The sequence below is a fragment of the Cornus florida genome, unplaced genomic scaffold (genome assembly GCF_030987335.1).
Source record: "Cornus florida cultivar Cherokee Brave unplaced genomic scaffold, ASM3098733v1 CherokeeBrave_3.0.0_Hap2_Chr10, whole genome shotgun sequence".
Classification (NCBI taxonomy): Eukaryota; Viridiplantae; Streptophyta; class Magnoliopsida; order Cornales; family Cornaceae; genus Cornus; species Cornus florida.
This window is the reverse complement of record NW_026775580.1, coordinates 58,969,931-58,982,961: the sequence shown is the minus strand read 5'-3', so window position 1 is coordinate 58,982,961 and position 13,031 is coordinate 58,969,931. Positions and strand designations below refer to the sequence as shown.

Here is a 13,031-nt window from a genome sequence, read left to right as displayed (position 1 = left end):
GACCGAAGTGTGTACCTGTTTGGTCTTCTTTGTTCCTTCTTCCTTTGTAATCCACTCTTGACTCGGGAGAATTACCTAGAACCTTGGGAAAGCTTAATTTTTGATCTGAATGAGCATGTTTTGATACGTGAAATGATGGGTTTGACCTAGGTGACCTCGGGTTCGAGTAAGAACCCGGCTAACGGTTCGGGCCTCCGGGTTCGGGTCGTTACAGCTTTCACCTACCTCCCTATAGTGGTTTGACCTCAAGGAACCACTGATCATTATCATACTACTGTTCTTTCCCTATCCCTTGAGCTTGCCTTGGGCCACTTTGGATTGTTATCACATATTGAGGAATTCCTACACCACTCTGATCATCATATCAAACCCACATTATGGAACTTTCATGGTGTCTTGAATAATATTGTTCTGACCATCACTTTGAACCCACAAGAGTCTTAGTTGACCTAATGATTTTGACACTCTGAAATGTGTTGAGACATGGAACGTAATATATGGAATGCATTATTTAGAGGTAAAACCAATCAAGGACAAAAGCTGAGAGATTCAGGTATGGTGGTTCGTTTATTTACTATAAACACTGATGGCCACTGGCTACAAATAATATTTGGCACAAATTGCTTTTGTTATTACTTGAGTGGATGGTCAAATATGGAAATTCAGGCTGCAAGGAGAGATTGGCAAACCTTTTGAGTTTATTGCTGATATGTTACCAATAGGTCTGAAAGAAAAACAGGCTTATGTAGCTATCCGTTGTAGTTGGGGTCGTTGGATGCCGTTGAGTTTCTCAAATAGGGTTAGTGTTGCATAGTCAATGTTGTGTCACCCTAAGCGAGGGTTTACTTTTCATTATATTTTGCTTTGTAATTCAAGCTTTTGTAAGTGCGAGGTGGGTTGGGCTTCAGTTTTAGTTTGAATTGATTCAATTGTAATGTAATAAACTTTTAATCTGGTTTGGTAGACTTTTTTTGTCCATTCATTCAATCTTTTCTTTCTTTCTTGTTCTCCCTCTTTCTTTGTTGTTATTTGTTTTTCTTTTTGCCTTCTACATTGAATTTTTTTGTATCAATTGCTGTTATTTTTATGTATATATAGGTAATTTTTCTGTTTCTCTCTGTCATAAATAGATTCATTTCAATCCAAGGTGAGTTTCTTGGATCATCTTGCATAGGTGGTGTTTTCTGATCCGCAAATGATCTCTTGTAAAATTTATTTATATATTTATTATTATATTATAAGAATTGTAATATAGTAGTTGTTATTATCATCAAATTTTTATCTGCTATCATGATTCTTGTCATAGCGGTGCAGTGGATAATTTATATTTGTTGGCTACCTTTTCTCCTGAATGTGTTCTGTGATTCTCAAGAAGGCATGTGTGAGTATGTGGGCTTGCATGTAGTTGCGTAGATAGGTGTGTTGCATGCACATGGTCTATATATGTGGTTTTACCTTTTCTTTACTGTGATGATTTCGTGCAAATCTCACTTTTTTAATTGATTAATTATATTAAATTTTTTTCACTGAAAAGGTAGTTATATCAACTTCTAATTATTTGTAACTGGAAATTGATTACTTTAATGCAGGCTGCATTTAGAGCTCTTGTAGGCAAGGGTTATCAGACGTTGCAAAGTTTGCTGTTGGACGTTTGTCATAAACAGCCGAGTGAAGGGCTTTTGAATGCTCTGCTTGATATGCTTGTTGATGGAAAGTTTGATATCAAAGCTAACCCTGTAATAAAGGTGAATTGACAATACGAACCTTTTCTAGAAAATGGGTGATCCACTCTTTAGGTTCTTTGCCCGCTGAAGCCCTCTTTTATCTTTTTAAATTCTATTTTTAGGCTGAATATGCAGCAATACGGTTATATAATTGTTTGCTAATGTTCGCTTCTCATATAGTTGGTTTTCGTGTTTTCTTTTCTCTCAGAATGAAGATGTGATCTTGCTTTATCTCAGTGTTCTGCAAAAGGTTAGTGATTTTGTCTTTTCTTTTTATTGTTATTATTATATGAGGTTCTCCAGTTCCTCCATTTCTGCGGCCACCCTTCTTTCTTTGTTAAACAGTGCTGATTTCATTTCCTTCAACAATTTGATATGATATCATTCTGATTCAATACTTTTCCATTTAATAACTGGGCAGAGCAGTGACTCTTTGCGGCATTATGGGCTTAATGTTTTTCTTCAGCTGCTCAGAGATTCCATATCTAATCGAGCTTCATGTGTCAGAGCAGGAATGCTTAACTTTCTTCTTGATTGGTTTTCTCAAGAAGATAATGATAATGTAATCCTGAAAATTGCCCAACTAATTCAGGTCACCGGTGGACATAGTATTTCTGGAAAGGATATCCGTAAAATCTTCGCTCTACTTCGGAGTGATAAAGTTGGGACTCGGCAACAGTATTGCTCATTATTGCTAACAAGCATGTCATCGATGCTAAATGAGAAGGGACCCACTGCCTTTTTTGATCTCAATGGAAATGATTCTGTAAGTGCAACAGTGTATTTGGAAGCCACTTTAAAGAAGGGTTTCAGCAGAATGATTACACTTAGTTTAGATACTACTGTTAATGAAAACGTTTGAATTTTTGAACCATGCTAACCTATAATGTTACACCTGATGCAGTAATGAGGAATAAGAAAATCAATCAATATCTCTTTTTAGAAACCTTATGAGAATAAATATGTTCTAGAGTATTTTTCACCTCCTTATAAATCTGGAGAATTGATTTAATGTTTCTTAATGGTAAAGCCGTAAATGATTGATTCTCAAGTGTTGGAGGGTGGGGGGAGCGAGAAAGAGGGTGGGTGGTAATGTTTAGTTATTGAGACAAGGTTGAGGGATACATTTTTGTCCTCTTTTCCAATTTTTTTTTTTAATTTTCGTCGCTCTCCTCGCTATTGACATCGGAGTCTTCTACTCCAGCACCTAATCTGATTTTTTTCGTTTCTGTTATTTGCTTACGCTTTCATAGATGATTTGGTCTAGATCATCATTTTTTTGAGGGATCATGCCCACAAGTGGTTTGCAGAAGTTGCAAGGATAGCTAGCATTCCACGCAATGGAAAATTGAAATCCTCTGTTTTGAGAAGAGGCATTGGCTTCTTTCTGGATGACCAAGGAACTTGGAAAAGGTTTGAAGATTTACAGAGTTGCTTGCTCGGAAAATTTGTCTGGAGGTCGGTGACTGTACGAAGGTTGAGAACTGGGCCGCTAGGGCTTGGAATGTGTTGACAGGAGTTTCTGTGTCTCCTTTACCAGATACTTTGCTTCTGTTTCGCTGTCCTTCATCTGCGGAAGCTTTTAGGGTTTTGTTGATTGGAAAGAGGACTTGGGGTGATACTGAGCTGCGGTTGGATGAGTGGTCGTTCAGAGTAGGATGTTTGGGGATATGGAGGATAGAAAGGAGAGGAGGGTGGTGTTGCATGCCTTGCCCCTGTATTTGTGGTGCAGTGTCTTGTTCATCACCTTCCGAAACACTTGTGGAGGCGGTTGTTAAAGTTGAGGCTGATGAAAGAGTTGATGCAATTAAAGTTGTAATCACATTGATTGAAGGGGGAGGGATCCCAATGTCAATTCTCGTCAACGATGAGAGGTTGTGCTTTAGGGTCTTCTTGTTGGGGGAGAAGCTACCGGAGCTTGTTCCAAAGACGGTGAACCTCAATGGCAAAGACGAGAACACCTTTATTAAGGAGGATGACAGGTTGAGAATGCAACGTAGGGGGATTAAGCTGAGAAAGGCAAGCGATTGTGAGGACTTTGGCTCTGGTTCTTCTCTTTTCTCACAGGCGAGCGTTATGGCAAGAGAAGGAAGTAGAAGTGGATCTCACACGCAGTTCACGCTTGTGCGAAGGGGAGAACATGTGGAGTCACATGCCATGCAGGAAAAGGGTGTTAGCATCGAATGGAAGACAGCTGATCAGTCACGTTTTTGGGGGGGTGGGGGGGGGGGGGGGGGGGGGGAACTGTTGATGATTCGAGAACGATTCTCTGCTATGGTGGGTTAAGGACATACATCGACCAGCATTTGAAGCCCAATTTTTTGAATCAGCCTGGCCTTGATGTAAGTAACAGATTTCCCTTTATGATGATCTAAGTCATGCACAGAATGTGGATTCAGGTTCGGGAGGAGTGCGCTAGCATTTGAAGTCCAAGTTTATGAATCAACATGGACTTGTTTGAAGTAACAAATTTGGCCCCTTTAAATCATGCAGAGAAGGTGGGATTGGTTACGGGACGAGTGGGTTGTGAGTTATTTGGCCCAAGGTGGAGTGGGGGTGGTTGACCGTAAGGAGAAGGCCTTGTTTAAAGGCAGGCTTGAAAGAAATAGGGGAGAAGAAAAAGTGGGTTTTAGATGACAAGCCCAAAGTCGTCCCAGCATGAAGAAATGGTCCAGAGCTGCAAAACAAAAGTGGGTCCCAAGACAAAAGATTTCAAAAGCCAAGAGAAGACTTGTACATCTTCGTTCTCACAGAGGGTGGGTTGTGCAGAAAATTCGACTTCAAAAAGGGTTACACGCAGTTCACGCTTGTGCAAAGGGGAGAGCATGTGGAGTCGCATGTTATGCAGGAAAAAGGGTGTTAGCATCGAATGGAAGACAGCTGCTAAGTCACGTTTTTTTTTTTTTTTTTTTTTTTGGGGAAGGGTTCTCTGCAATGGTCAACATTTGAAGCCTAATTTTTTGAATCAGCCTGGCCTTGGTGTAACTAACAAATTTCCCTTTATGATGGTCTAAGTCATGCAGAGAATGTGGATCAGGTTCGGGAGGAGTGCGCCAGCATTTGAAGTCCAAGTTTATGAATCAACATGGACTTGTTTTAAGTAACAAATTTGGCCCCTTTAAATCATGCAGAGAAGGTGGACTCGATTACGGGACGAGAGGGTCGTGACTTCTTTGGCCAAGGTGGAATGGGGGTGGGTGACCGTAAGGAGAAGGCCTTGTTTAAAGGCAGGCCTGAAAGAAGAAAAAGTGGGTTTTAGATGATGAGCCCAAAGTCGTCCCAGCATGAAGAAATGGTCCAGAGCTGCAAAACAAAAGTTGGTCCCAAGACAAAAGATTCAAAAGCCCAGAGAAGACTTGTACATCTTCGTTCTCACAGAGGGTGGGTTGTGCACAAAATTCGACTTCAAAAAGGGTGGGGTTTGTAATCCTTTCGCCTTTTTCTTTCTCTTTTTCTGGTGGATTGGTGAGAAAGGACATGGAGGCCTTGACAAGATCCATGATGTTGGTCATGGGGAGTGGAGGGGCAGGCTATCGCCGATGGTAGATGACGATTCTGAATTCTGCTTGGTGAAGGAAGATGTTAGGGATGACAACAACAATATGCCAAAAATGGAACAATGTGCTCTGACTGAGATTCAGCATTTCTCCAATGAGGACAACAAGGTAGTTGTTTGCGTGGGGAAGGAAATTCGAGTTTGCTTGACTGACGAGTCGGCTACTGTCTTGCTGAGTTACAGAAGCATAAGGCTTTGAAGGAGCAGTTTATGGGGATGGATTTTGGGCTGCCAACGGAATGGGATGGGCTTACTGAGGGTCATGGATCTCCATCGGTTTGTTGTAGTAGACGATCGGAAGCCGATTCTGATGTGGGTGAGGGCTGAATGATGATCCATTTGTGGGGTGGGAGATTTGTCTAGTCGGATGCCGTGGGTTTCTCAAGAGGCGTTCTTTTGATGTGGGCATGAGGTGGGTGTCCAAGGTGTATGTGTTGGCAGGGAGATTTTGTGTCTCTTGTTGTTTTGCTATGGAGGAGGATGGTTTCCATTGGGTGTTCTTGGGTGTTTATGACCGCTTTGAGGACGGTGAGCAGCACTTGTTGTGGGAGGAGCTTTGTTTGGTTCGGAGGAGATGGCTGTTTCCATGGTGTCTTGGTGGGGATTTCAATGTGATCTAGTTCCGAATGGAGAAGTTGGGGGGGGGGCAGACCGCTGAAGTGGGCGTTGTTCACTTGGTCCAGTGGCAGACTGTTTCCTACCCTCTCTTGGTTAGATAGATTCCTCCTTTTCGGAGATTGGGAGAAATATCCAGATGTGACTCAAAGGGCTTTGGCTAGACCAACTTCAGATCACATCTTATTGGTGTTGGATTGTGGGTGCATTCGGCGGAGGAGTTCTCTCTTTCGATTTGAGAACATGTGGCTTCAAGCAGAGAGATTCAAGGAAAAGGTGAGAAGTTGGTGAGAGGATACAGAGTGAGGGTTTCTCCAAGCTTCGTTCTTGTTGGAAAACTCCGCTCCTTCAAGGAAGACATTAAGAGGTGGAATAAGGAGGTTTATGAAAATCTAGAATGGAGGAAGAACAGGGCTTTGGCTGAGATTGCCGAGATTGATTGTTTAGAGGGCCTTGGAGAGTTGGAGGAGATGATGACGTGAAACAGAGAGGAATGTTAGGCAGAGATTGCCATTTCGGAGGAGATTTTGTGACGCCAGAACTCTCGGGCTTTATGGCTCAAGGAGGGTGAGAAAAACATGCGGTTCTTCCATAGACTTGCCAAAGCTCAACTTAGGGGCAATTATATTGGGAGGATTCAGATTGTTGGGGAGGTGCTTTATATGGAGGAGGAGGTGTGTAGAGGGATTGCTTCCTACTACCATGGGTTGTTCTCAGGGAGTGACAAACGGCAACCTCCGCGTGGGGGCTGCATTTTGACACTATCTAGGATAGTGATTGGATTGAGAGGCCTTTTTGTGTGGAGGAAGTTTTGGCAGCAGTGAAGAGTTGTTATGGGACAAAACTCCGGGACTGGATGGATTTACCATAAGAGTCCTCCTGGAGAGTTGGGTTGTGGTAGGAGAGGAAGTGATGAGTGCCTGTCACACTTATTTTTTGCAGGGGAGATTCGAGAAATGCTTGAATGGCTCTTTTATTGCCCTCATCCCCAAGAACACTTATTTTTTGCTGGGGAGATTCGAGAAATGCTTGAATGGCTCTTTTATTGCCCTCATCCCCAAGAAGGAAGAAGGAAGGAAAGAGGGGAGGAGAGGGGGGGGCGGGGGGGGGGGGGGGGGGGGGGGGTGTGGGGGGGGATTAGAGGGTCAAGTTTGTTGGGTTGTTAAGATAAGATTAGTTGATATGAGTTCTATCTTGTTAGAGTCTTTTTAAGTTTTTGGGATTTATCTGTTTTGAGTTGTTATGAGTCTTCCTATCATTTTGGGATTTCACGTTGTATGAGTCGTTATTTAAGTACATGATTGAACAAAGAAAAGGCGGCTGGTTTATATCTACACTAATGTGTATGCACCGGAGGTCTTAGGTTCCCTCGAAGTACCATTTGTTTTCTTTGATTGGCATACATTTTTTCTTGTTCCAAAATAGGTAAGAGCAAGAGTAACTTGCTTGTCCAGTTTTGGATTGTCTCATTTTGGATTCCCAAAACGCATTTGTTGGTGGCTGGCAGATCTTGGATTCCGCCCTTTTTGCTAGTGAGTGTGTGGATTCTAGACTGAGCAGTGGGGTTCCAGGATTGATTCGTAAGCTTGACTTTGAGAAGGCTTATGACCGTGTGAGCTAGAGCTTCTTGCTTTGTTTGTTGGAGAGGATGGGGTTTTGGGAGAAGTGGAGGAAGTGGATTGAGTTTTGCATCTCTTTAGTGACGTTCTCAGTCCTAGTTAACGGGTCTCTAACTGAGTCCTTTTGCAGTTTGAGGGGCTTGAGATAGGGGATCCTCTCTCTCCCTTCTTACTCATTATTATGATGGAAACTCTGAGTAGATTGATGTGAAGAGCACATAACTGGGCTTTATTGCAGACTTCAGGGTGGGTAGAAATCTTGCTAGCTAGTTGGCTAAGAAGCACGGACACGGATACGGGACACGGATACGACACGACACGGACACGGCGACACGGCAAATCCAAAAAAATTAGGACATGGACATGGCGAATAGTGTATATATATGTATATCAGCATTAATAATTTAAAAAAAAAAACACTGATATGTTTAGGTTGGAATATATATATATCACTAATATGTTAGTATATATATATATCAGCATCTTTAGGACACGGACACGGCGAATTGTGGCATCTTTAGGTTAGTATATATATATATCAGCATCTTTAGGGTAGTACAAAACAAAAAATAGAACATATCAGCATTAAAAATTTAAAAATAAAAAATAAAAAATAACATATCAGCATTAAAAATAAAAAAAATAAAAAAAAAATTCCAGAAAAGTGTGTCCGAGTTGTCTGAGCCGTGTCCAAGCTGTTTGAGCCGTGTCCGAGCCGTGTCCGAAAATTAAAAAAAATAAAAAAATTCTGGACACGTTTTTTGGCATGTCCGACACGTGTCGGGGCGTGTCCGACACGTGTCGGTATCCGACACGTGTCAGACACGGATTCTTCGTCCATTTTGGAGTGTCCGTGCTTCCTAGCTAGTTGGAGATCTCCCTTCTTCTATTTGCTGACAGCACATTTGTTTTTTGTGATGCAGACGTCTCTCATATGAGATATTTGAGGTGTGTTCTAATTTGGTTTCAGGTAAACTCTGGCTTGAAAATCAATGTGAGGAAAAGCGAAGAGTCTGTTGTTCTGATAGGGAAGGTTGCGGAGATCTCAATTCTTGCGGATGTCTGTGGGTTTAGAGTTGGATCCTTCCCTATTTCATACTTGGGATTGCCCTTGGGGGCACCTTCGAGGAGAGTTGGCGGATGGTACCCGGTGATTGAGAGGTTTGAGTGGAGGCTCGCGAGGTGAAAGTAGCAGTATCTTTCTATGGGCGGTAGAGTTACCCTTATGAAGAGTACTTTGTCGAGTCTTCCCACTTATTTCCTCCTCTTGTTCAAATCCTTGTTTCTGTGGCTTAATAGCTAAGGAATTTTTTATAGGGTGGCATGGGGGATGAATTTAAATACCATCTTGTTTGTTGGGAGTAGGTTTGTAGGTCAATTTAATCTGTTGGTTTGGGTATTCGAGAGTAATGCCATTCAACAAGGCCCTTATAGGGAAGTGGTTATGGAGATTTGGTGTGGTGGGTCATTGCTAACAGATTTGGGGAGGAGAGGGTAGGGGAGGGGAGGCTAGTTTTCCCTCGAGGTGAGAATTCCTAGAGGGGTATCAGATTCAGGGTCAGGGTAGGGGCATCAGCTTTTGGGAGGACTCTTGATGCGGTGACCGTTCGTTGGCATGCTCTTTTTCTAGACTTTTCCGGATTGCATTGGATAGGCGTGTGCCTTGGTGGTTGACTGTTATCGGCTTGATAGCTGGAGGACATGGGATGTGCGATTTTCGAGGCATTTTTGGGACTGGGAGGTGGATGATTTTCTAAGTCTTTTGGAGATGTTGTATCTCGAGGAGGTGGTGGGTGGTGTTGCTGATAACAGTGTGGGTGTTATCTCCTCAGGGGAGGTTTGATGCGCCCTCATTTTATAGGCCCCTCTTAGATGGGCCGAGGATTGTTTTTTCATAGAAAGCCATTTGGCGCATGAAGGCTCCTCTTAAGTTGGCCTTCTTTGCTTGGAGAGCTGTCCTGGGGAGGATTCTGACTTTGGACAATCTGAGGAGGAGGAGACATACTGTGGTGAATTGGTGCTGCATGTGCAAGAGGAATGAAGAGTCGTTTGATCATCTTCTGTTGCATTACCCTCTGGCTAGGGATACCTGGGGACTGATCCTGGCTTTGTTTGGAGTTTAGTGGGTTATGCCTGGATCCTGGCTCAACATGATTGAGGCTTGGAGAGGGTGTACTATGGGTTCCTATGGCCGTGACTTTTGGAGGGTGGCGCCTTTATGCGTGTGGTGGTGCCTATGGAAGGAAAGGAATAAGAAATCCTTTAATGGTGAGGAGACTTCTATTGGAAACGGAAATTCTTTTTCATTTCTTCTCTTTTTTGTTGGGTCTATGGGAGGAATTGTCAATCTTTGGGGGAGATTAGGGGCCCTATTTGGTCCTTTGCTTGATTTTGTGCTCTTCTTTCCCTGTTTGAACGCTCTTTTATACCTGGGGATTGATCCTGGCTTTGTTTGGAGTTTAGTAGGTTATGCCTGGATCCTGGCTCAACATGATTGAGGCTTGGAGAGGGTGTACTATGGGTTCCTATGGCCGTGACTTTTGGAGGGTGGCGCCTTTATGCGTGTGGTAGTGCCTATGGAAGGAAAGGAATAAGAAATCCTTTAATGGTGAGGAGACTCCTATTGGAAACGGAAATTCTTTTTCATTTCTTCTCTTTTTTGTTGGGTCTATGGGAGGAATTGTCAATCTTTGGGGGAGATTAGGGGCCCTATTTGGTCCTTTGCTTGATTTTGTGCTCTTCTTTCCCTGTTTGAACGCTCTTTTATGCAATCTTACTTATAAAAAAAAAAATGTTCTGGGGAATTGATGAAAGGGAAAAGCAGCTAATACCTGTTTTTTGGAGTGTTCATTTTTGTTGGGGCAAAGGGCTAAAAGAAAAGTGTTCTGCTCTGCCATATGACCAAACTCTGCTATTCCTTTTGAAATATTCATGTGAATCTGATTGTCGGTATAGCTATCATTTATGTAATTTCTTCATAAGAAGTTGCTTTCTCTACTCACCCCTGCTGACTAATGTTTTCCTTTAATAGAGTATTTGTGGTTTATTCTTAGCATGTATGTAATGTATCTTTCTCTAATATTTTTTCGTTATGTGGGCTGGCAATGATTTTATGGTCTTCTTTTTTAATTTCCCCGGCCAGTCTGTAATACTGCATACTGCAGATACCCAAAGACTTGAAATCAGCAGGCACCTTTGTGAATCTGATTAAAAGATTTATTGGTTGGAGAGCAACACCTGGGGATTTTCAGTGAACTATTTCTAATCAAACTAATTGGAGAGAGGCCTGGGAGAATGAAAATGTCAATTATCCTGCAATTTAGTATGGATTGTTGGAATTTCTCCATTTTGAGCGCCTTTTTCTGTCTTGCAACAACCTTTGTGCCTAAACTTGAAACAAAGATTTGTGTACTGATATGGAACTTGAGATAGGAACAGGGGAAGGGGGACAGATGCTTTGAAGGAGAGAAAGGTAGTTATTGTCTGATATTTTTGCTGCTCTTGGAGGCGTTGCCTGATGTAGAATGTGTCGATTTTCCATAAACTGTGACTTCACACCGGAAATGGCATTTCAGACCTAAAACTATAGGAAAATGTCTTTTGTATTCTTGGATCCTTTCATTATTGGTTTGTGACACCCATTATCAGCAGTCATGGTTTAACTTATGACATTGTTTAAACAAATAAAATACTTCTGTTTCCTATCAGTTTTGATTGGTATGAATTACTTGTTGTATGTAGCAGCCACTTTCTCTAGATCCATAACCATGTTGGACATGACCGTTATTTGAAATTAAACCGTGCGTTAGATATGCACCAGACTTTTTGTATTAGTGGGGGACATGTTAGGAGTTGGAACATATCAGTGCAGACTGCAGAGGATAAATAGTCAGTAGAGAGCTAAGTGCAATAGTAACTCAAATGAACAAGTATTATTCTATTAAAACTTTTAAGATAATAGACTACTTGGACAGGTTGGAGATGACAATGAGGAGGCATGGAAATGGAAAATGATTTGTAGAATCACTAGTATGATTAGTATCTTTTTGCATCTGTAGAAAATTCTAAAAGAAAGAAATTTTCAGAATGACAGATGAACATTTTTAGAGAAGATAAGATCTTACAGTTTTCATGGTGATTATTCTAATTCTCTCTGCAGTTTGATCATAACACTATAACTTTATGCTTCTATGTTTGAGTATGTCACTATATCGTCATCACATCTAGGACTGATTGTCCATTGCTTTTTTTTTTTACCCTGTTATTTATAATGGAGAATTTCGCAGCAATAGGGGGAGTTTTCTAAAAATGTGATTTAAAGGATCATTTATTTGGGCAAAAAAAGAAAAAAGAAAATTCTCTAAGTTCATATTTTTATTTTTTATATGCTGGAAATCTTTATGATATCTTCTTAGAATGCGTTTACCAAGTTTAATTTGTTACCCTGACTTGAACATAATTTGTTTGTCTTTCTTCTTTCCTGTCATTGCAGGGTATTATAATTAAGACGCCAGTACAGTGGCCTTTGTATAAGGGGTTTTCTTTTTCCTGTTGGCTCAGGATAGAAAATTTCCCTAGAACTGGAACAATGAGCCTTTTCAGTTTTCTCACAGAAAATGGAAGGGGGTGCTTGGCTGTCCTTGCGAAGGACAAGCTGACTTATGAGGTAAAAGTAATGTTTGTCTGGGAATTTTTTCCTGATTTTATTGTGTCTTCTGTACGTGAATGCAGCAGTTCCAAAATACTATCTACTTGCAGATTTCAATTTTTGCGTTATGCATACTAGCTCTTTATTCTCTGTGTTGTTTAGCTTATGACTAATGGCTTTACCATTCCACACCATTAATGCCATTTTTCTTCCTTTTTCTTGTTTTTGCAGTCTATTAATCAGAAGCGACAATGTGTTTCACTGCATGTTACCCTTCTTAGAAAGAAATGGCATTTTCTTTGTATTACTCATAGCATTGGTAGAGCATTTTCTGGGGGTAGCTTATTGAGATGTTATATGGACGGATTTCTTGTTTCATCTGAAAAATGCAGGTGCTATGCCACTTCCAAAATAAATCTTGTTTGCTTTTAAAATAACTTGTAAAATTCTCTGCTTTCTCCTGAAATGAAAATATTCCCCCTGACTTTCATGATTTAATGGTTCAGATATGCAAAAGTTAATGAGCCATTGACTAGTTGCACAATCGGCACAAGAATAAATTTGCCACCATGTGATGAAGAAAATGCTATTTACACCATCAAAGATTCTTCTCCTTTTCTTGGTCAGATTGGTCCAGTTTATATGTTTAGCGATGCTCTTACTTGTGATCAAGTACAGGGTATCTATTCCTTAGGACCAAGCTATATGTATTCGTTCCTTGATAATGAAATGGCAGTTTATTCGGAGAACCCATTGCCTGGTGGAATTCTTGATGCCAAAGACGGCCTTGCGTCCAAAATCATTTTTGGACTTAATGCACAGGTTCTCTTTCTTTTCATGAAAATATGTATTTTATTAAGCTTGCTTTG

The 13,031-nt window shown here is 41.2% G+C and overlaps 1 protein-coding gene across 5 annotated transcripts in view; it reads left to right on the top strand.

The window, feature by feature from the left end:
• The window catches only part of LOC132279629 (BEACH domain-containing protein B), a 146,646-nt gene that overhangs the window by 56,611 nt on the left and 77,004 nt on the right, over positions 1 to 13,031 (top strand). For all 5 annotated transcript variants that reach the window (XM_059781656.1, XM_059781655.1, XM_059781653.1 and 2 more), the window contains exons 14-19: positions 1,590 to 1,745; positions 1,933 to 1,974; positions 2,146 to 2,490; positions 12,007 to 12,180; positions 12,394 to 12,554; positions 12,669 to 12,984. In XM_059781656.1, coding sequence (XP_059637639.1) covers positions 1,590 to 1,745; positions 1,933 to 1,974; positions 2,146 to 2,490; positions 12,007 to 12,180; positions 12,394 to 12,554; positions 12,669 to 12,984 — 1,194 coding nt within the window. The remainder of the gene's footprint in view (positions 1 to 1,589; positions 1,746 to 1,932; positions 1,975 to 2,145; positions 2,491 to 12,006; positions 12,181 to 12,393; positions 12,555 to 12,668; positions 12,985 to 13,031) is intronic.